General features: G+C 39.5%; 2 protein-coding genes and 1 pseudogene across 5 annotated transcripts in view; 1 reads left to right on the top strand and 2 right to left on the bottom strand.

The window, feature by feature from the left end:
* The window catches only part of LOC308700167, a 69,471-nt pseudogene that overhangs the window by 35,004 nt on the left and 9,961 nt on the right, over window positions 1-24,506 (top strand). The gene's annotated exons all lie outside the window — the stretch shown is intronic.
* On the bottom strand, window positions 1,126-12,106 carry aurka (aurora kinase A). Of its 2 annotated transcripts, none has more exons than XM_081381590.1 (9): window positions 10,158-10,368; window positions 9,806-9,874; window positions 9,149-9,428; window positions 9,034-9,070; window positions 8,161-8,352; window positions 6,265-6,403; window positions 5,574-5,722; window positions 5,067-5,241; window positions 1,126-2,358 (listed from the first exon to the last, which is right to left on the bottom strand). In XM_081381590.1, exons 2-9 carry the CDS (start codon window positions 9,869-9,871, stop codon window positions 2,188-2,190), a joined length of 1,209 nt encoding a protein of 402 aa, XP_081237716.1. In that variant the 5' UTR covers window positions 9,872-9,874; window positions 10,158-10,368; the 3' UTR covers window positions 1,126-2,187. The 2 variants fall into 2 exon arrangements, with proteins under 2 accessions (XP_081237716.1, XP_081237717.1); XM_081381591.1 differs by lacking the exon at window positions 10,158-10,368 and adding an exon at window positions 11,941-12,106 and having other exon boundaries at window positions 1,797-2,358.
* Window positions 11,275-23,185, bottom strand: prelid3b (PRELI domain containing 3). Of its 2 annotated transcripts, XR_014031279.1 has the most exons (7): window positions 23,036-23,185; window positions 20,033-20,201; window positions 15,208-15,297; window positions 14,247-14,317; window positions 14,009-14,111; window positions 11,941-12,584; window positions 11,275-11,868 (listed from the first exon to the last, which is right to left on the bottom strand). XR_014031279.1 is itself a non-coding variant. In XM_081381597.1 (6 exons), exons 1-6 carry the CDS (start codon window positions 23,065-23,067, stop codon window positions 12,468-12,470), a joined length of 582 nt encoding a protein of 193 aa, XP_081237723.1. In that variant the 5' UTR covers window positions 23,068-23,185; the 3' UTR covers window positions 11,275-12,467. The 2 variants fall into 2 exon arrangements, 1 of the variants encoding a protein (XP_081237723.1); XM_081381597.1 differs by having other exon boundaries at window positions 11,275-12,584.

Raw genomic sequence — 24,506 nt, 5'->3', positions numbered from 1 at the left:
TTGGAGAATAAAAGGTACGCGTGAAATTATATTGTATAATTGTTTTTTGGTTTTGTGTGATATGAAAAAAAAAATGAAACACGTGCATATTTTCCCTTCAAAAAAGAATAAATCTACAAAACAATAAATAAGTTGAGTCCAGTTCTCAGAGATTTATTCCAAACGCGCACATTTACACGATATACAGGCCTACACATTTTAATAAATAATATGGATATAGCTTCACATGTTGTTGTTGTTGTTGTTGAATGGGTTATGCATATTTGCAAGTATTCTATTTTTAGATTAGGCTATAACTGAATTTGCCTAAATATAATAAAAAGCATTTTTGATGCATTAGGATATGTAGTAGGCTAGTAGCCTAGGCTGATCATCAGAATTACGGTTAGAAAAATAGGCAGCTTTAATTTAGCATTAGCCTATGAAACAAACAAAAAAAAAAAAAAATAGACTCCAGCGAATAAATCAATTAGCCTATTTTGTCCTAAAGAGATTTATTCGATTTATTTAAGTCTTCAAATAGGCAGTGTATGTTTTAGAAAAATTAAATGCAAACGATAAATGCAACTTGTTATTCGCATTTGAGACGGCGCAACAGCCAATGGAAGAATGAAGTGAACTCACACAGAAAATGCACGACAGATTTTTGCTTGCGGCTCGGATTCATCAGGTAAACCTGTGAGCACACACACATCTGGACTGTTTCTCAGTGACTGAAGCTAAATTTGTAATAATTTAAATAAATAAAAAAATACAGAGACGTACGCATTCACATGTTTGCGTGTGCGCGCGTCTGAACAAAGCAAGACTGAAAAGAAAACAAACATTGAAAAAGGGTCGACGGGGAAAACCAGTCTATAGAAAAATTGTGAGATGAAGACATTCCAACAGGGAAGATTGTAGGCTATCAAAATATTCAGGTTTGGGTTTTATATCTCCACAAAATAATTCTGCATCACACCGTCATATTGTACGGAGAAGGTCAAAAGAGAATTGCTAAACCATAATGTTTCTATAAACGCAATGAACGCTTGTAGAGAATTTTGACAAACATCGGTCGTGTTGGATTGTGGGAATTGGAGTTCAACCAGAGGAGCCATTTTCTCATTACCGAACACGATGTTTGAAAAACTGTGAGTAAGCGCCACCTGGTGTTCACAGTCTTCCTTACACAGGCTTTGCAAAGCACATCACAAGAACAGGCCTTTACTTATTCTTTAACTCATGGCCAAACAAATACAAAGCGAGACACACAGTTTTAAACACCTAAACATTGAGCTGAATTCAGGTTTACCACCGAAATAGACAAGAGCGGTAAAATGAGCGTTTAACAGCTTAACCGTGTTAACAGAAGGTAACAACAACTTTTACCACATTAAAATATTTTGTTCAAGTGTGTTTAGAATTGACAAAACAAACGGAAAGGAAATAATCCTGTCTTCATTTACTCACCCTTATTTTCGTTCCAAACCCGTACGATTGACCTGAATGTCCTGAATGAGGTTTTCCAGAACGTTAGTGGTTAGGCTTTAAAACTTAAAATAACCACAACAGTAGAAATTCGAGTAGTTATTCGCTGAAAGAAAGAAAAACTTATATAAAACCGTGCTCAAATGTCGCGCCTTCATGTTGAAAATGTACAAACTTTAACCGTCACGTCGAGGCGCGAAGTTTGAATATCCGAAGGCGCCAAATGAGACCCGAACAAAATCAGCACGCGCACCACTCTTATTCCTTCTGTTCTCACAAAGCAGTTTTGGATTAAACTGGATCATTTGTCAGCATTTACCCTAGATACAGACCTGGCCATCAAGAATTAAATATAAACAGACCTTTTCAAGGTAAGCCATTCAACAAATGTTTTACCTTAAAACCAATTTATTCCCAAACACAGAAAAATACATTAAAAGTTCTATAGTGAAATCCTTGCACGTTATTTATAATAAAAACAAAACAAAAAAATTATAATTTCAAGTAATGGGTAAAATTGTACAATGTGTCTTAATTACATATTTACAAATACATGTAAATAGTAGCATGTGAACAATACAACACAAAAAAAGCAACAAATAAAGTTTGACAGAGCGAGTCACATCAAGAGTAATTTAGTGGCACATCAGAGTCTGTTTGGTTAGAAGAATTCACATCTGAAGAGTGAGTTTTCCAAACCGCAGCCGCAGCGAGTCTTCAGTCGTCGGTGGCCGTGCGAGTGGTCGGCGCTTTGGTGGAGTTCTCCACGACCCACGGGTGAGCCATTACTCCCTGGATGGGAAGTCGGTGCATTGGGTTGTGCTTCAGAAGTCTGTTGATCAGGTCTCGGCTGCCCTCGCTCACATGAGCTGGGTAGGTGAACTCAACCTGAAGAGGAACACATGTGGTTTGAGGATGTATGCATTGATGAATGAATCATGAGTGAAAGCTTATAGGAAGATACACTGGCCAGCCAAAAAAAAAAAAGTCAGTTTGGATCTAAATAGGCAAATCCTTAAAGGGATAGTTCACCTAAAAATGAGAATTATCCCATGATTTGTGACCCTGGATCAGTAAACCAGTCACGGGTCGCACAGGTATATTTGTGGCAATAGCCAACAATACACTTTATGGGTCAAAATTATCGATTTTTCTTTTATGCCAAAAATCATTAGGATATTAAGATCATGTTCCATGAAGATATTTAGTAAATTTCCTACCGCAAATATATAAAATATTTATTTGTGAGTGAATGCTGCACAATCTTGAACATAAATGCACAACTTTAAAGATAATTTTCTCAATGTTTAGATTTTTGCACCCTCAGATTGTTATTGACAGTAGTTGTGTCTCAGCCAAATATTGTCCTATCCTAACAAACCACACATCAATGGAAAGCGTATTTATTCAGCTTTCAGATGTACAAATATAAATTTAAAAAAATTGACCCATGTGACTGGTTTTGTGGTCCAGGGTCACATTTACTCACCTCAGCCCATCCTGTGTGTATATGACTACTCTTTCAGCCAAACTCAGAGTTAAATTAAAATATATCCTGGCTCTTCCAAGCGTTATAATGCGTACGCTACGCTTAAGTCCTACGTCATGCGCCGGAACTCGATTCTCTCATGAACGTGCGGACGGAACCGAAAGCTAGTAATTAAGTAATTATTACAGATTTTTCCTTGCACACACACGGCTTCGCTTCAGAAGGCCTTTATTAACCCACTGAAGTCGTATGGATTACTTTTATGATGGATGGATGCACTTCTTCAAAATCTCAGGTACCATTCACTCCCATTATAAAGCTTGGAAGTGCCAGGATATTTTTTAATTACATTTTTGGATGAACTAACCCTTTATGTTTGGATCTTTTTTAGCAACAGTTCTTCTAACCCTAATTAATGGTGTTTTTTCATTTCTTAAACCACCATGTAGGAAGAGGACGCATCAGGGCCATATTCCAGGATGACAATGTCAAGATTTATCAGGCTCAGATTGTGACGGAATGTTTGGGAGGAACATGAATCATTTTCACACAGAACAGACCTTAGATTTAGTGAAAGTCTTTGGGATGTGCAGGAGGAGACGATACAAGATCTGGACTAAACACTGACGCACCTCTTGATGGAAATAAATGTTTTCAATCAAGAGGTGCATCAATTTTTGGTCTGTTTTTTCTTTTGATATATTGCAAGCTCATATGATACTCATACAACAAAATATGAATTTTGGCTGTGCGATTTTGGGAAAATATCTAAGTGAGATTTAATTTTGTAAAGTCAAGCTTCAGCTCAATATTCTCAATAGTGTGCGTTACAAGGAGTTCAACATGCCTTTGCACAGATGACCAGAACTACAAGGTAGAGGATGGTCTTCAGTAGGGGTGTAAGAAAAAAAAAAAAAAGATACACTTGAGTATCGCGATATTTTATTTTGCAATACTGTATCGATTTTCAAAAACGCAATATCGTTTTTTTTTTTTTACACGTCCAAAAATATTCATCGTAAGACACACAAGTTCACGTTTATGTTGTTTAAATCCCTACCACTAGATAGCTATGCTGAGACGCACCACTAGTGTCCTCGCCAGGCTCGCCTATAACGGTGCGTGTCCACTGGACATTTTAGGATTGACAGCGGACCGGAGAAAGCTTTGAGAGCGACTGAGAGCGTCAAAAAGTTGGGCAGTTCCTTTATACAAATATCAAGCGAAAAACGCAGTCTGCAGCCAATTGCTGTGAGGTTCTGTCTTGAGAGTTTAAACATATGCAAATTGTGCCGGAGTTTATGCTGGATTTAGTGCGTAAATCATTTTGTTTACAAATTAGACGTTGTGCAGTTGTTATATATATGTTAAATATTTATTTTGGATGTGTTTATTGTGATAATATTGGCTGGTTTTATAAAAGTTTATACAACTGAACGGATATCTTTGCTTGGTGCATTTGGAAACAAAGCTTGTCTATTTCTAAATGTAATCGCGTGCATCGTTCACACCAAACGCGAATAGAGCATCTGGCGCGAGTGATTTCAATGTTAAGTCAATGCAAAGACGCGTTTACGCGCGTCTAGAGGTCCTGCGGCACGAGGCGTTTAGCGCGGCGCGGTTCGCCTCATTCGCGCGTCCAGTTCTTTTAAAATCTTTTATCACATAAAACTTGATTTCAATATGACACATTTATTTTGTTCACTTTCATCCACTTTCATTCATTTTCGTCCAGTTCATGTTGTTGTTTTGTATTGTGACAGGGGCTATGTACCTATTTTCTTTTATTATGGCCTACTTGAGCATATACAAATTTGCTCACTAAGAACCTGTAAACCACAATCCCAAACTGGCAGTCTGATTTTCTGTGTACTGAATTGTTTACCTAAAGTAAACTTCTTTGACTTTTATGCACATCATGTCTTTTTTAAAATATTTTTAATATATTTTACTTTAAAAAAATCCCAATATATCGCCTTATGCACAGTATCGAAATATATTGCAATATATTAAATCGTGACCCATGTATCGTGATACGTATCGTATCGCCAGATTCTTGCCAATACACAGCCCTAGTCTTCAGGTAAAGTTTAAGCTTTTCACTTACTCTGGAAATCTTGCGGTACGTCTCTTCATGGCTCTTGGTTTCGAAAGGTGGCCTGCCAACCAGAAACTCGTAGCAGAGCACTCCCAGACTCCACAGATCAACCTTCTCATCGTGCGTCTTGCCTTCGATCATCTCTGGAGGAAGATAGTCTAGCGTTCCGCACAGCGTTGACCTCCTGTAACACACACACACACGATGAACACACAGTTTCCCGAACCCAGCACACAAACACACTCTTCTCACGAACAAGGACATGCCACACATTTACCTTCACAAAATCACAACTAAACCGTACGAACCGGTTAACTGGCACCCCTCTTTTTACACTTCAAAAGAACCTTAAAATGGTTTGAATGTGTAAATTGGCAAGACAAAACATGTCCAAATTATAAACTTTTAGTCTATGATGGTTAAATTCAGCAGTTAATCCGCGAACCGCACGTGCCGAACCGTGGGGCGGCCGATCCGCTGCTCCCCAATCACACCGCACGCAAGCAGAAGCGTCACCTGGAGGAGGGCGTGTGGACGGACCACCCGAAGTCCGCGATCTTCAGCTCTCCATTGGCCCCCAGCAACAGGTTCTCGGGCTTAATGTCTCTGTGGATCACGTTCTTCGAGTGGCAGTAGCTCAGCGCATCGGCAAGCTCCATTATATACTGCAAACACACAGTATACACACATTAGGAGACGTTATTGACTTCAAAAGTCTTTGCTCATGTTTAAAGGTGCAGTGTGTAATATTCAGGAGGATCTGTTGACAGAAATGCAATATCAGACACATAACTGTTTTCAGTGGTGTATAAAGACCTTACATAACGAACCGTTGTGTGTTTATCACCTTAGAATGAGGCATTTCAATCTACACATCGACATGTTTCTACGGTGGCCCTGAGCGGACAAACACGTTTCGTCACTGTTGTTCTTCGTGTAAAGAAGCGAGCTTAAGTCAGCGAATAAAACACTGACACAATGATGAACAAGTAACAATAATATTCGCAATAACATCGTTTTACTGAATAAGTTAATATAAACTTCAATGAAACCTCATTGTTTAACTGGCTACTCTCTGCTGTCTCAGAGCACGACATCACTTCCTGTTGGCCACTGTAACTTCTGTTGGCTGCAGTTCCTAACCTCACCACTAGATGCTGCTAAACTCACACACTGCACCTTTAAAGCAAGACCGAAACACTCTTACAGTGGCACTCCGCTGGTCATTGAAAGTCCCGCAGCGCTGCAGCTCTCCGTACAGCTCTCCTTTAGGAGCGAACTCCAGGATGAGATACACGCGTGCCGTGTCGTGGAAATAACCGTAGAGGCGCAGGATATTGGGATGTCTGAAAGAAGAGGAGAAAACAGAGTCAGTTCACTTCACAACAGACAGATCCTGCTTTCCTACCGCATGAGTCTAAATGCTGAAGTTACAAGTTTCCCTGGTTTTGTTTGATGGATAACGAGTCTTTAGGAGACTCAAGCTAACGACTCCAAGCTAACTACGCGTCACACACTGGCTGACTCTAAGAGGTTCCAGAGAAAAACTGAAGACATAAACCTGGTACCCTGCTCTCATGAAACTTATATATCGCAAGGTTGAATATTAAAGACTCATGGGAGCAATAAAGCACTGTAAGTTTTTTATATTTCTTTGATTTTTTTTGTGAGTGAGTGGAGGCGGGGCTCATTTGCATATTCATAGAACCGCGCATACTAATTTTTTATTTTTTTTTATTTTTTTTAAGTAAAAAACATTTAAAAATGTAATGTTGGTGATCAAAGATGAGTTTTAAGGGTTAAAATGATTGACTACAGGGGACTTTAAAATAAATATTTGGAGTCTTTGCCCATCATTCAAGGCTCTGATTCGGCAGTTAGCGCGGACAAAACAACAACAAAAATTCGCATTATAAATGTTTCTTCCTTTGGTTCGCTTTTAATTAGGCCTATTATATTCACATTCTTTACTGTTGTACAATAGACAAACACAACCTTTTTACTCGCACGTCAAATTCCTTAATTTCTTCAGAGGAATTCTTTTCTCTGGCAGCGCAAAATCAAACTTAGCTTAAATGTCTTGCCCTTGCGGAAGATACAATTCACTCTTCAGACCTTTTACAACAAGTAGAAAACGGAGATTATAAAAGATGGCCTCGTTCCTGCTGGCGTCCCACATCCCTGATCCCCGTCAGAGCGTAGGCTAGATCACGCGTCTGTGTGGAAATAATAAACTAATGTTTTTTTAAATATATTTAAAGCTCCAGTCTAGTTTTTTCTCTGTCTGTTCGAAATCTGCAATTGCAGTTATTTGCGGGATTATATTATCAACTTGACGTGGGTTGTGCCTCGGCACGGCACGGATGAATCTGATGTTTTGAGGAGAATGTGCGGCTGTCAGTCGATGTGGATCCTGGCATTCACTATCTCAGATTCTACTTTTTGGAAATATGACCAACATAAGAATTCTCACCGGAAAAAGTTAATCTGAACAAGTAACATCCACTTCTGTTCTGAGCAACTAAGGGGAAAAAAGCATTGCAGTAAATCGCGCTGATTAAATCTAACGATCGCTCATCATATCACATCAAACCGTGCAAATTATACTTTGTTCTCAAATTGTTAATGTTAACAACATCAGCATTGCGCGACTACACTTAATGCCCTTCCGATATTATCCTTGTTTCCGCACGGGCCGGTGTCAGTCTCTTTAGCGTTCTACACCTGATGATTGTCGTTTGAACATTTCTGGATCCGCCATCGAATTGCTAAGTTTAATCATATCCAGTGCTGTGAGAAAAGGCTATAAATCTCCAGCATCCTCACACTCATAGCCGACTAGCCCAGACTCTTCTTTATGTGGACAGATGTGACGGAATGACGCAAAGACATGCTCGAATTTCCCGCTGAAATCCACCAGAACCACTGGAGTTAAAAACATTACAAGCTCACCGTTCTGAATCGAGCTACGGCAAGCAGAGAGTTCTGAACACTGGCTGGTGATGTACTTTATTTTGGATCATAACAGTTACTGATATTAAATGCCTCACAGGCTTTAGTGTGATGTTTGATTAACAGAAGTGCTCTTATGTATGACACACACCTGAGATGCGACTGTATCTCCACCTCGCGCCGCAGCTGGTGCTCGACGCCGGCCTTCTCCAGCTGCTTCTTAAACAGGACCTTCAGCGCCAGGATAAACTTGGTCTGACGTTCCCGGGCCAGATACACACTCCCAAACTTGCCTTTGCCCAGAGCTCGGCCAATGTCGAAATTCTCCAAACTCCATGCTTTCCTGAAGAACAGACACAACACAGACATGTTCCTCGTTAACACAAGACTGGAGGCATTAAACACAGTCCATGATCCATACGGAAAACTGCCATCAAGAAAACAGAGTCGAGTAATAAAGTTTACAATACTCGTAATAAGTAAACATGCCTATCTTCTCCTAACATTTAAGTTTTTAAATGTTGTTTATGTGTCTATGTGGTGTTTTTAATCTGCTTTAAGACAAACCATGTGTAAGTTCATAAGTCGACAGCATTGCTGAGTATTTCCTCCTTAAAACTGCAGTGAACCAAAGACAGTCTCAAAAACACGCTTTGAAATCGCTGGTGTTTCTGACGTCACAAACTACCTTGTAACCAATCAGATCAACGTGTGATCGTCAACCAGTGGATCTCTGAGCTGAGGGAGTGAGTGGAGGCGGGGCTCATTTGCATATTCATAGAACCGCACATACTAAATGAGGCAAGGGTGTCAAGTTACATTCAAGATATTTTAAAGAAAAATGCTTAAATGTATCATTTTGGTGATTAAAGATGAGTTAAGGGATAAAATTATACTACAAGGGGACTTTACAAACTTGTCTCATCCTAAAATGACCTATTCAGCAACTGGAATAAACAATTTAAAAAAGATGATAAACTCTGAGACTGAATTCATGGAGTTTAAGAATTTGTAAATAACTTACTTATTGGCATTATTGGACGTGCCATTGGAAGGAGTTTCTGGAAAAGAACAGAAAGAGTCATTATGATGTTCTCAACATTAAGGATGTGATTAAGAACGGATGCATCCAAGCTTACGGTGAGGTTTGTCCTGTTTGCCGGGTTCGGGAGCTTTATTAGCCTCGACTACAGGAACCGGCTTCGGCTGCGGCTTGTGTTGCGCAGTTGTTTTGAGCTGATCCGGATTGGCGTTCTGGTCTCCAGGACACGAGGTTTTCCCCGGAGCCGAGACGCCGCTGGGTTTCTGCTGACTGGCAGGGCGCTGAATGCGCTGGGGTCCGTGCGCCGGCCCGAGGACACGCGTGTGCGGGGTCGACACGGCCTTCTGGGTCACGGGAACTCTCTTGGGTCCAGAACCCTGCAGAGTCCAATGTCAAGTCAGCTTTATTTATACAGCTCTTCACAATACAGAGTGTTTCAAACCAGCTTTACAGAGAATACTGCAACAAAGTTTGTTTCCAAAAGAAAAAAGTGTCACTTTGATTATTAAATAATTACAAAAAAAAAAAAAAAAAAAAAATTGCATTTAACATTATAACAGAGGATAAATGCAATCAAAGACAAAAACAGAGAATACACCATTAGTTTGACATTTTTAAAGGTGAAAAGACTACAGGTAACGGAATATAATCTTTGCACATAAGTTATGAGCTTATTAAGATTTCTTATCAATATCCTAGGTTTATTAGAAAATACAGAGGCAAATAATAACAATATACAGTTCTTATAAAATACCTTCTCATGTTCAGGTCGTTGAATCTTCAGATCTTTGATTGCTTTGGTTCTTGAAGCGGTTTCCATATTCTGAGATTGAACAACGACACATTAATTATTGCTTAAACACATATCTTAAACACATATCATATCTTAAACACATTGAACACATCAGGAGAGAAAGTAAGAGTCCTGGATTAACATGCATCGATATTAAACCGTCACGATGGTCACCGTTCAGATGACATTACAAACTGAGGTTTCCATCAAAACACAGATTTATAGATTAAAATAAAAACGTTTAAGATATAAATCAGTGATAACGTTACATTCAAGCGTATGTTTGCGTCGTCGCGACGCTCAGTAACGTTACCTTCGCTAGCCGTTTCCTCACGACAAACCCTCCGCTAATTCCACACAAACACGACGATTTCCTTCACACCGATTTAAATCAGTCGTGTGTGATCATTAATATCGCGAAGACTCATTAAACTGTATATTTATCACTAAAGAGGACGACGCGATTCTCCTCGGCGACCGCGAGTCTGGCCTGTTTAATTTCAAATGCCCCACTTTTAAATGCCTTTAAATATAAGCTGATTTTGATTGGTCATAAGGCACAGTAAACTGGCATCCTATTGGTTGTTGGAGACTGCGTCATGCGACGCAAGGACCCCGCAAGTGATGTCGGGAAAACGTGCCATTGTACCGCGGATGGCCAGCAGGGGGCGCGAAAGATCGGCACACTCAAGAAGTGCAACAGTGTAACAACTATCGACGGATGTTACTTTGTAGCTTCCTCTATGTGACGTAATAACGGCTAAATAATGACGTACTTGCATTAGAGCCTAATTTATTCTGGCTTTTTTTTAAGTACTGATTGATTAGTATTATTTTTACTTATATTTAAAATAATATGTGTTTGTATATATATATATATATATATATATATATATATATATATAATTTATTTTTATTTCTATTATTATTTACTTATATTTAAAATGTGTTTGCATATATATTATTTATTTTTATTTCTATTATTATTATTATTTACTTATATTTCAAATAATGTGTTTGTATATATATATATATATATATATATATATATATATATATATATATTCTTTTTTTTTATTGTAAACCAATCCTTTGAGTTGTAAACTTTTTGGATGTCATGTTATAGTTTTAAATGTTGTATGTTATGTCCTTATTGTCTAATAATAAATAAATAAAAATTGAGTTTTATGTACTTGAAGTGTTTCTCTTCCATCAACCCCAAAGTATTTGAATAATTGAGTTGAAATATGAAACAGAAAGCGGTGTGGCTTGTACAAGACTTCTAAACTAAACTAATGCCCTTTCTCTTTTAGTAAAACATTTGTTCTAAATCGTGAATAACCAGCCAGAAGTGTGTCGCCTTCAGCCGGTTTCCTGTGAAACACCGCCGTCGCTCTCCTTCAGAGTTCACAGAAACACACAAGCCGGTGTTCAGTATGAATGTTAGTTTATTTGTAGAGCTGTAAACAGCTTTGGCTGTTCTGAGAACAGATGATGGGCCGAGATCACCTCGTTTCGTCAGTACCGTCACAAACTAAAGGATTTCAACCTTTCCACCAAGTTGTGTTTGTCAATATGTAACACTAAGAATGCCTGTAAACAAATATTTACATTCAGTATAAATAAGTTGTTTAAATGCAGTTGTTTCATCACAATATACCAGCAAAACCCAACAAAAAATGCTAAATCTATTGAGAAGGAAACAAAAACACAAGTTTCTGTATGGCGCTGCTTGAAGAGTTCTGTGCGGAAGCAGTAACACACACACACACACACACACACACACACACACACACACACACACACACACACACACACACACACACACACACACACACACACACACACACACACACACACACACACACACACACACACACACACACACACACACACACACACACACACACACACACACACACACACACACACACACACACACACATCACTGCGTCTGAAGAGCTGGGCTGATACTCGTCTGCATAATGGTATAGTTTGGATGCTGGAGTTGAAATTCCATAAACCTACAAAATATAAATAAATAAATAGAATGTATTTCCTGGAACACACACACACACACACTGCAGAAGGCACACCTCTGATGTCTCCCCTCGTCACACACACACTGCCTTCCTCGCGTCCAACATCCAACATCCCATCCGCCTCCTGTACGATCCAACTCAAAGCACGTGTTCACTGCACATTCTTCAGTCACATGATGATGATGATGTCATTCAGTGCTCGTTAAGTCTCTAAGGAGGCCCGTTCTGAAGAGTCCAACACACACACGTCTGATGGTCCTGGATTAGTTTGTTCCCTTCCTTGTTTTAACAGTACTATAATTAGTTCTAATATTGCTAGCGTTTCAAGTGTGTGAGTGCTGGTGAAGCGATGCGCCGAGCGTCTGCGGTCTCGACGAGACGTGTCCTCCGGCATCAGAGAACACCATCTGTCCCGTTACACTGGTTTATTAAACTACTCGATCTCCCCGTCGGCGTCGAGTTGTGCGTCGACAGCGGTGGGTGTAAAGCCACGGTCCCGCCAGCCTCTAATGTAGACGCTGGAGTTCGGGGACGCAGAGAGGAGCTCCTCCACCGGGAGAGAGGACCGGAAGCTCACTCCTTCACTTCTCAGCGACGGCGGCGGCCATGGGAGTCCTCAGGGTTCCTCTCGCTGTGATGGCCAGCTCCTCGATCTCAGAGTTCAGGCGGCGGATCACCCACTCCATCGCCTCACGACCCTGCACACACACACACACACTCTTTTAGCCACTGAACATTGAAGTCAAGCTATATTTCTAGAGGAATAAACAGGAAAATAACAGAATCAATGATGCAAACTTAAAAACATTCACAAGTCAGGCGGACCATCAAATCTTTTAGATATAGATATATATACACTATAATAAACTATATGTGAACCACACACATTCACACATCAGGTTGAAATCCTCATCAGTCCTTCAAGACTTATTTTATCGAGCTTTTGCCGTTTGACAGGTCTGAGAACTGTGAGTGACTGGATGTATGATTATCTTGGTGTCATGTTTTGATGAAATTCTGTGTTTCTCTGTATTTTAGAGTTATTTACTATTTATGAACAGCACTTTGGTCCATTCTAATGGTTTTGAAAGTGCTTTATAAATAAAAGTTGAGTTGAGTTAAGACAGCTATAATTCTGGAGCACTTTATACAGATATTTCACTGTAATAAACAGGAAAATAACAGAATCAGATCAATTCAGTTCATAACTGGAGGAATTGACTAGTTTTTGTGAGGCTTCGTTGAACAGAAATGACACTCATAAATCTGTCAATATTTAGCAGTTCTTAAGCGTTTTTCTGCTTGGCCGATGTGACTTATCTTGCCAGCGAAGGGGACTTTTATTTTGAAAAGAGTTTTTATTCATTAGTCCACTGCCTCTGCTTAACAGTTCTGACAAATATATACATTATTAGACAAAACTGTTCAATAAAGAAATTAAATGGATTAAAAATAAGTATATAGCATTTGCTTTTTTATTATAACTAATTAATTACCTTGTTTTTATTTTTTTAGAATATGATTCCCAGTGCGCACACATTTATCAGGTTTCTGACAGCGCTGTTGGATTTTTAACGATTTAATAATACTATTACAGAATCAAAAAGTTGCCATCTAAGGTTTAAATCTGTTTAAATTAGTTTTTTCATGCAATTCATTTTCAACCTGGTTCTAATTGAGCAAATATTATATAACGTATATTTATTTTACATTTCAGAATGTGTTATGCATGCATCTTTTAACTGAATAGTGTGATGTGAAATATATGAGCATCAAACAGATCAAGATTAGTGGAGCACTGCAGCGGACGAGAGCAGGGAAGCTGACGAGACACCGCAGAGCTACGACACACTAGAGGAACGAGGAAACAAGAGATATTAATTGTCTAAACTTGCGTGACTTTGAGGCCTCTGATATATCCAGGTTCATTTAAAGGCATTTCACCATTTAAACTCGTCATGAAAGGGAAGTTGCGCTAGTACTTTCTCCTCTATAATGCCGTTTATCCGAGCGAAACGCTTCAGGAACAAGAGCAATGTGGGCGGGGCTGGTTGGAGGGTTGTGGTTTGCTATTGGCTGATCTCATGTGAGTGACAGGTTATAGCCCCGTGTTTTCTCTGACCTTTCCTGCATTGGCGGAGATGGTTGATGCCATGAGTCCCTCCAGATAACTACTCAGACTGACGCCCTTCACAGAGATGATGGCCTCCTGCGTGAGCATCGTCCTGTAGGGCAAGCACATCATCAGGGTTTGCATTTGAACGTGCAGTTTTTCAAATTCGACAAATGTTTTATTTGACAGCGCTAATGTGAAGCACTTGCATTAGCCTTATGGTAGTTAAACAGAGAGGGACTCTTACTTCTCCGGGTCCTCCGGGTGCGGTCGGTACGTGAGCCTCTCGTCCACAGAAACCATGTTAGTGAAGGTGATCTACGGTGAGAAAACCAGGCAGAGGATGAATATGACACATCTGTAGGATATGCAAGCATTAGAGAAACCAACTCCTTCCCAGAATGCAACTCTGTTATGCACAGACTGGCCGTGTCTCAGATGACATTCACACAAACTCAACTGCTAAAGGCAAGAACATGAACGTATGAGAAAAGGTGTGCAGGAAATGCTGACAAACCAGAAAGGTCCTGACAGGTTCACATTAACTTGATATCTAGACAACTGCGCTGCTGTAATGATTAACCCTCACCCTTCCCTCGGGCCATTTCAACTAAATATTTTAACATTGAGTGTTCGTTAGAGAGGTCCTGAACACCAGGACTTTTGTCACTCTTGAACCAGGAATACACAAAAGAAGTGTAATAAATCTTTCCCTCACAGGTCAATCTGACCCCCTTAGGAATGAATGAATGTGAGGAATGCTTCAGTACACAGACAAACCTAAAAATGCTCAATTCAAACTAAAAATGCTAAAACTTTACCAAAAATGTATTTTATAAAGTCTACATGTGTCTCTGAACGCACACTGAAGAGAAACTGGCTTTAGGACCCAGAGGAACAGCTCATTTGCTCCATATAGAGATATAAGGCCATCTAGAGTTATGAAATATCATCTTATATATATTTCTCCACAAGAGGTCAGCACAGACACTCAATGTAAGATATTTTGAGCTGAATTAAAAGGGTTATGCATGAAATTATGAGTTTATGTCACAGTTTATGAGTTATTTTCCAACATCTGTGATGGAGGAAAAGGCAACGGCGCAGTGCTGTATGACTCAGATGACGAGTGTGCAGTGCTGGCTCAGTCTGATCAGGTGACAGCATGTGTGCCGACACGTGTTCACTGATCGCAGTCGTGCACTTACATTAGTCGACTGAAGCTCAAAGGTTTTCTCTTTGGGATCCACTATGGAGTGCTCCTGGATGTACGTACATGTCCGTGTGTTGCCAATTATCTGTGGAAGAACAAGACAGGGAGTTGACGTCTAAATCAAACAGGCCGTGATCTCAAGACACATTCAGTTTATATCAGTGTAAAAAAGTCAAGAGAAAACTGATAATAATCATAAATGTTTCTTGAGCATCAAATCCTCATATTAGAGTGATTTCTGAAGGATCATGTGACACTGAAGACTGGAGTAATGATGCTGAACATTCAGCTTTGATCACAGGAATAAATTACACTTTACTGTATATTCACATAGACAACAGATGATTTACATTATAATAATATTTGACTATTTCTACTGTATTTTTGATCAAATAAACACAGCCTCGGTGAGCAGAAGAGACTCTTTTCCAAATCTTTAAAGACCAGTAATGCATCTAATAAGAAGAGCTCTAGGAATCAAACTGGGAGGTTTTGTGGGTCCTTGAGCCGAATGAATGTAAAGGTCGAGGTCAGGAATCACTCGCGTCAGACGTCACAGCAGAGCAGAACAGTTCATTCAGAAACACGACACCGGGACGTCATGTGCCGAGGACTAGCCGGACCGATATAACCGTTCCGTCGGGTCGTCTACGGGTCAGGAATCCTCCTCACGCTCAGGCCAGAGGAGCTGGGATACGACAGCGGGATTTCACCTCGGATTGATGGTTTCAACCAAACGTGACGAGAACAATGAGAGCTACTGAGTTCCAGTTTCAAGATTAGCATCAGCTGCTAGCTTAAACAGATTAGCCTAGCCCTGCGTCTCAGTGTTCACACTATCCATCCTCAACAGTGTGTGAGATTAGAATGAGTGTGTTGAAGAGAGTGTGCCGGATGATCTACTATTTCCGGAGTGTGGATCCGTCTCACTATAACAGCTAATATTACCCACAACCCACTGCACTTTAGGAGGAACTACAAACACGAGTAAAAAGTGTTTATAAACTACAAATCATGGCGGATATGTGCGACCGACGGAGAGAGGTTTAGATAAATGTTTGAGTGACTGATCAAAGTTTAACCTGATAATAAAATATTTAATGTTATCCGTGTTACATTTCATCTGCGACAATGTGGACTTTTATAAAGATCCGTTCGGCCATTAACTTCTAAATTCATCATTATGCATTAATATGAGGAGAGTCTCCGCACGAAAGACCCGCGACTGCAGATCAACGCGATTCTGCACTTTTCTCCGATACGGGAGGAAATGGAGGATTTTATCTTTGACAAGATGATTGACAGGTCAGTGTACTGTGATAAGATGATTGACAGGTCAGTGTACTGTGATAAGATGATTGACAGGTCAGTGTACTGTGATAAGATGATTGACAGGTCAGTTTACTGTGATAAGATGATTGACAGGTCAGTGTACTGTGACAAGATGATTGACAGGTCAGTGTACTGTGATAAGATGATTGACAGGTCAGTGTACTGTGCTAAGATGATTGACAGGTCAGTTTACTGTGATAAGATGATTGACAGGTCAGTGTACTGTGATAAGATGATTGACAGGTCAGTGTACTGTGATAAGATGATTGACAGGTCAGTTTACTGTGATAAGATGATTGACAGGTCAGTTTACTGTGATAAGATGATTGACAGGTCAGTGTACTGTGACAAGATGATTGACAGGTCAGTGTACTGTGACAAGATGATTGACAGGTCAGTGTACTGTGACAAGATGATTGACAGGTCAGTTTACTGTGACAAGATGATTGACAGGTCAGTTTACTGTGATAAGATGATTGACAGGTCAGTGTACTGTGATAAGATGATTGACAGGTCAGTTTACTGTGATAAGATGATTGACAGGTCAGTTTACTGTGACAAGATGATTGACAGGTCAGTTTACTGTGACAAGATGATTGACAGGTCAGTTTACTGTGACAAGATGATTGACAGGTCAGTTTACTGTGATAAGATGATTGACAGGTCAGTTTACTGTGATAAGATGATTGACAGGTCAGTTTACTGTGATAAGATGATTGACAGGTCAGTTTACTGTGATAAGATGATTGACAGGTCAATGTACTGTGACAAGATGATTGACAGGTCAGTGTACTGTGACAAGATGATTGACAGGTCAGTGTACTGTGACAAGATGATTGACAGGTCAGTGTACTGTGACAAGATGATTGACAGGTCAGTTTACTGTGACAAGATGATTGACAGGTCAGTTTACTGTGACAAGATGATTGACAGGTCAGTTTACTGTGATAAGATGATTGACAGGTCAGTTTACTGTGATAAGATGATTGACAGGTCAGTGTACTGTGATAAGATGATTGACAGGTCAGTTTACTGTGATAAGATGATTGACAGGTCAGTTTACTGTGATAAGATGATTGACAGGTCAGTGTACTGTGACAAGATGATTGACAGGTCAGTGTACTGTGACAAGATGATTGACAGGTCAGTGTACTGTGACAAGATGATTGACAGGTCAGTTTACTGTGACAAGATGATTGACAGGTCAGTTTACTGTGATAAGATGATTGACAGGTCAGTGTACTGTGATAAGATGATTGACAGGTCAGTTTACTGTGATAAGATGATTGACAGGTCAGTTTACTGTGATAAGATGATTGACAGGTCAGTTTACTGTGATAAGATGATTGACAGGTCAGTTTACTGTGATAAGATGATTGACAGGTCAGTTTACTGTGACAAGATGATTGACAGGTCAGTTTACTGTGACAAGATGATTGACAGGTCAGTTTACTGTGATAAGATGATTGACAGGTCAGTTTACTGTGATAAGATGATTGACAGGTCAGTTTACTGTGATAAGATGATTGACAGGTCAATGTACTGTGACAAGATGATTGACAGGTCAGTGTACTGTGACAAGATGATTGACAGGTCAGTGTACTGTGACAAGATGATTGACAGGTCAGTGTACTGTGACAAGATGATTGACAGGTCAGTTTACTGTGACAAGATGATTGACAGGTCAGTTTACTGTGACAAGATGATTGACAGGTCAGTTTACTGTGATAAGATGATTGACAGGTCAGTTTACTGTGATAAGATGATTGACAGGTCAGTTTACTGTGATAAGATGATTGACAGGTCAGTTTACTGTGATAAGATGATTGACAGGTCAGTTTACAGTGATAAGATGATTGACAGGTCAGTGTACTGTGCTAAGATGATTGACAGGTCAGTGTACTGTGCTAAGATGATTGACAGGTCAGTGTACTGTGATAAGATGATTGACAGGTCAGTGTACTGTGCTAAGATGATTGACAGGTCAGTTTACTGTGATAAGATGATTGACAGGTCAGTTTACTGTGATAAGATGATTGACAGGTCAGTGTACTGTGATAAGATGATTGACAGGCCAGTTTACTGTGATAAGATGATTGACAGGTCAGTTTACTGTGATAAGATGATTGACAGGTCAGTGTACTGTGCTAAGATGATTGACAGGTCAGTTTACTGTGATAAGATGATTGACAGGTCAGTGTACTGTGATAAGATGATTGACAGGTCAGTTTACTGTGATAAGATGATTGACAGGCCAGTTTACTGTGATAAGATGATTGACAGGTCAGTTTACTGTGATAAGATGATTGACAGGTCAGTGTACTGTGCTAAGATGATTGACAGGTCAGTTTACTGTGATAAGATGATTGACAGGTCAGTGTACTGTGCTAAGATGATTGACAGGCCAGTGTACTGTGCTAAGATGATTGACAGGTCAGTGTACTGTGCTAAGATGATTGACAGGCCAGTTTACTGTGATAAGATGATTGACAGGTCAGTTTACTGTGATAAGATGATTGACAGGTCAGTGTACTGTGATAAGATGATTGACAGGTCAGTTTACTGTGATAAGATGATTGACAGGCCAGTTTACTGTGATAAGATGATTGACAGGTCAGTTTACTGTGATAAGATGATTGACAGGTCAGTGTACTGTGCTAAGATGATTGACAGGTCAGTTTACTGTGATAAGATGATTGACAGGTCAGTTTACTGTGATAAGATGATTGACAGGTCAGTGTACTGTGCTAAGATGATTGACAGGTCAGTGTACTGTGCTAAGATGATTGACAGGTCAGTGTACTGTGCTAAGATGATTGACAGGTCAGTTTACTGTGCTAAGATGATTGACAGGTCAGTGTACTGTGCTAAGATGATTGACAGGTCAGTGTACTGTGCTAAGATGATTGACAGGTCAGTGTACTGTGCTAAGATGATTGACAGGTCAGTGTACTGTGCTAAGATGATTGACAGGTCAGTGTACTGTGCTAAGATGATTGACAGGTCAGTGTACTGTGCTAAGATGATTGACAGGTCAGTTTACTGTGATAAGATGATTGACAGGTCAGTGTACTGTGCTAAGATGATTGACAGGTCAGTTTACTGTGATAAGATGATTGACAGGTCAGTGTACTGTGATAAGATGATTGACAGGTCAGTGTACTGTGACAAGATGATTGACAGGTCAGTTTACTGTGATAAGATGATTGACAGGTCAGTGTACTGTGCTAAGATGATTGACAGGTCAGTTTACTGTGATAAGATGATTGACAGGTCAGTGTACTGTGATAAGATGATTGACAGGTCAGTTTACTGTGACAGAGCCACCATTAAACACGCAACTGTATGGCGTGATCGTGTGTCCTAAAGCTCGTCTACTCTTCTGCTACACACTCAAACACATCTACTTATTCTTCACAAAAAGAGTATTTCAGGGCGTAGTTTAAGCAGACGAACTGAGACGCATCATAGGAGAAAAGAGGAAGTACCGATCTAACGATGGACGGCAGACCCCACTCGGTGCTGAGCAAGCGTTTGCTGTGCAGGCGTCCCTGCTGGTCCACGTTACGGTCCAACACGTCCACGCCGAACACGCTGGGGTTCATGGGGTTCGGGTACTTCTGCATGGCGGCGTTCGTCACGGTTTCCCATGGATGGCTGTGAGAGACAAGAGCAGAAACCTTATTATTGACACGCCACCTTTATTTATACAGCGCTTTACAGCACTCATAGTTTCAGAGCAGCTTCACAGAGATAACAGGAAAATAATGCAACAGAGTTTGTTTCCAGAAGAAAATAGAGTCACAGTCCAGCTTAAGTCAGTTCAGTGATGCTTCAATTCTGTTGTAAAAAAGTTATTAAGTTCTTTTATATATTTATATACAGCCGCTCTTGAGAAAACCGTGATGTCATCGTCCAGCTCAGTTCAGTTCTCATATAATATTGTTGAATATTAAATGTCCTCAACTAAGCAAGACAAAAGCCAAAAGCGACAGAGGAACTAAAACTCCATCAGGACAGAATGGAGGAAACCCTCAGGAGACACTCAGTCTCTCAGTGTGTGATTATGATCCAGGCAGCGTTACAGGTCAGAGGTCAGACTGGATCAGAACATTCAGAATATGATCCAGTTCCTTCTTATCGTACGAGAATGTTGTGCCTTTAAGCTGATCTAGACATCAGCCAATATGAAGGGCGTTTAATTGCGCAACAGCTGGAGTTATATAACTGTGTTTCTGCATGTGTTTAACCGTAACAACTGAGGAGTGACTTCAGTTAAAGCGTCTGCAGCGTGATCATCACGAGCCGGTTCATTCAGCGCCGCAGTCAGGAAGAGGAAGACCAACTTCTGTTTCATCAGCAAACACATGTACAGACACTTCTTTAAGAGATGCACGGGGCAAAACACCTACAATCATGTCAAAATATGAATTAGGACATTTAAAAAAACCTGATAATGCACAGGTATGATCCCTGTCCAAATGAAATCAACGTCCGAAGAATATATTCGGTGTACAATCTTAGTTATATTTTTAACACAATGCTTTGAATTACTGCACTTGTAATTAATATCTCAGTTCTCTGTTGGTCATTTGTTTGGGAAGCTTCTTCGTGTCACTTAAAAAACAATGTAACCAAGTCATCATTGCTTAATGAAACTGATCTAATATCTATGATATCATCTTATTTAAACTCATCATGAAAGGGAAGTTGCACTAGTCTTTTCTTCAAAATAGGGAACATGAAGTTAAAAATTACATATAATTCATTAAGAATAAGCAATATTCCATTAAAAACTAGAATTGTCCATTTGTAATTTCATGGTGACTTTAAGAGTTTATTTATGATTAATGATCAATATGTGGATGTGACTGTGTAAAAAAAGGGATTGAGAACAAACTTAACTAACCAGAACTAAACAAACACTGGAACAAAAAGTGTGTTTGCTTTTTAATTATACATTTGTAGCTTTTTAAATACATGTTTGCATATTTTTTATTGTTCTGGCCCCATGTGTGTGTAATGAAGTTTAGAGTTAAACATAGGCCTAGTACATTCCGTCATGTGAATGGTTGCCTGGGAGACCGTCGGTGGTCATGTGACGCGTGACGTCACGTGGAGGAAAGGTCACAGCACTCGCCAAGGAGAGTTGAGTAATGTCCAGATTCACACGCGTGGGTTCAGAGGTCAATGTCCAGCGCAGCTGATATGATGTTATGACTCCACATCATCATCATTATCACACAGTTATCAGAGGTCGTGTCTGCCCTGCTGACCCACTGAAGAAAACTACAGGATCTTTACTGTCATCTGAGGAAAGTCTGGTTTTGTCCATTTAAGAGACGCATAAAAAACAATAAAATGCAAAGATAATAAATAAAAAAAAGAACACAACTAGTAAAAATAAACAATTAACAAACCTAGGAATGATGAAATCTCTGATCAATCTTTATTAAACACAAGGACGCAGCGATATGAACATTTTGGCCGATACCGATAATGTGTTATATTTTAAATCTGATAACCGATATATGGGCTGATAAATCTAAATTCGACTTTCTTTATAATTTTTGAGAGCCTGATTGCAAAAACAAAAGTCTCAACATTAAAAGCCACGTTCAAACACACAATTAAAATGTTCTCATAATAATATGTAAGTTAGCCGATATGACAGACTTTGGATGACTGTATTTTCCTTTTTTTTGAAGTGATTCTAATCATATTTCAAACAATTTAAAACCATCATGTTGAACAGTGTCTCAGCTGAGGGAAATAATCCATTATTTATCGGCTTGAATATATCGTACAATTTTTCTTATCGAGCCGATAACGATAACATTAAACATAAGCATATATCGGCTGATATCGATAAGGTGGCAGATATATCGAGCATCACTATTGAGTATTCTCCTATATTTATTGCTTATGTTATTGTTTTCTTGCGAATAATGGACAAAAGAAGAATTCCACTGTACAAACTCAACATGATTAAGTTGACTCGCCTAACGTTAGTCCTTCACTGCCAAGGACATGCAGGGTTAGGTTGTGTAACTACCCGGCAACTAGCTCACAACTCTTTCTCTAATTCACTTAGTAAACAATTCTTCTTCTTCTGGTTGCAGTCATTATTAGTTAACGTTAACTGTTAGTTATACTTATTAATCTTCTTCAGTCATGTCGATAAAAGTAATTTACTTCAGATAACCGCATCCTTAATTTATACACTATCGCTTTTACATTAACTTACTAACATTTTTAACACTCTGACGTCCAAGACTCAATACAACCACACACACACACATATATATATACACACACACTGGACATTAAAAACATTATTTTTATAAAACTGAGTGTCTGACAGGAAAAGCGGTAAGAGAGATTGGCGCGCCTCGTGCACGAGCAAAACCTCTGAGAGCAAATTAGCGGTCATTCAAGCGCTCAAATTAGCCTTCCACCTCATTAAAATGAAACATAAGACATTCACTCACTTGAAAATGTGCTCTGACGTCCAGATCTTCATGGTTCTCGGTGGTTTTGTAGACGTTTAATGCGCGAGGGCCGCTTGGTGACACCGCGCCGCTTCCGCCGTCGGTTCCAGAACACTGAGATCAGGCCACGCCCACCGGTGACGCACGCACTGGCGCAGGACCGATCCTGCCAATAAGAGCTGCGGGATCTGAGTGGAAAACCTCGCGCCCGGAGAATGTGCGGATGCGTGTACGGAACTATAATGGAACAACCATTAAAAAGTTCACTACGGGAACATTAGGAACATTACATGGGAGGAAATGTGTTACATCACGTGGTTCTTGTGCACATTCTGTCCAAGTGTGTTTATAGAGCTCTCACACGACATATTTTCTCTCAACGACCTCAGATTGAAGGTTATTCAGTCTTCATATTTGAACTTTCTACTTTCTGATTCACTTTATAATATTTTAGAAAATTATTACATCTGCAAATTCAGACAGACATGTTTATTATTATATAGTCATTGGTCTAGGTTTGATATTTCTGGTGGAATCTGTTCAGGTGTGTGGAAACTCTGTCATAACCTTTAGTAAACCAGGATCCGATTTTATGGGATTTTTATTTTTTATTATTTTCACGTGTGAGTATCAGGCGCCCTCTGCTGGCGATGGGGGATTTAATGCTTTTATGTTTGTATGATTTTCTAATTCATGATTATATATCAGTGTTTTTACTTATCTAAATGTCTTGCCAAGTGTTTAAATATATTTAAATTAAAAGTTGTTTAATCAATATTATAAATTGAGTAATTATGTATAAATGTCACTGAATATTTCAAGGTGAAGACAAACACATTAGACCATGTAGATCATCCATTTAAAATGACACATTTACTTTTACTAATATTATATTTCAGCTTCAGTCATTGAGAAGAGAGTAAAGTCACTGTGATTAACTTATGATGTAATTTTTTTTTACTAATTATCAGTTCTGAGAAGATCTACTGTATAAACATGAGGAAGCGTGTTTCTGCTGTTGCTGATTTTCCCCGGTAGGTGGCGATGCTTTCTTTCTGTCAGCACTCAGTTATTGGTGTGTGTGTGTGTGTGTGTGTGTGTGTGTGTGTGTGTGTGTCGTTAGTGGTGGGATTGAGTCATCAGGATGAAAGCGGAGTGATGATCAGGTAAAGGATCACGGGTCACAGACGACAGCAGCTTCTCCACATGTGAGGATGAAAGACAGAGAGGAATCACACATCAGACACACACACACACACACACACACACACACACTGACGGCACAGACCATCCACACACTCTCAAATCATCATCCCTTCATCCCTCAAAGGTCAACGACTGACCTAGGCTGTTCCCAGAGAACAAAAATATGTTCCAAGAATGTTTTGCTAACATTCCCAAAAAATATAGGCCTATATTTTTTTTTAAGTTCTCAAAACAATTCAAAGTTTTTAGCGCAATTTTCCAACGG

This window comes from Scardinius erythrophthalmus, assembly GCF_964197995.2.
Source record: "Scardinius erythrophthalmus genome assembly, chromosome: 12".
NCBI lineage: Eukaryota > Metazoa > Chordata > Actinopteri > Cypriniformes > Leuciscidae > Scardinius > Scardinius erythrophthalmus.
The sequence above is the reverse complement of the archived record's forward strand: the minus strand, read 5'-3'. Positions and strand labels throughout refer to the sequence as shown.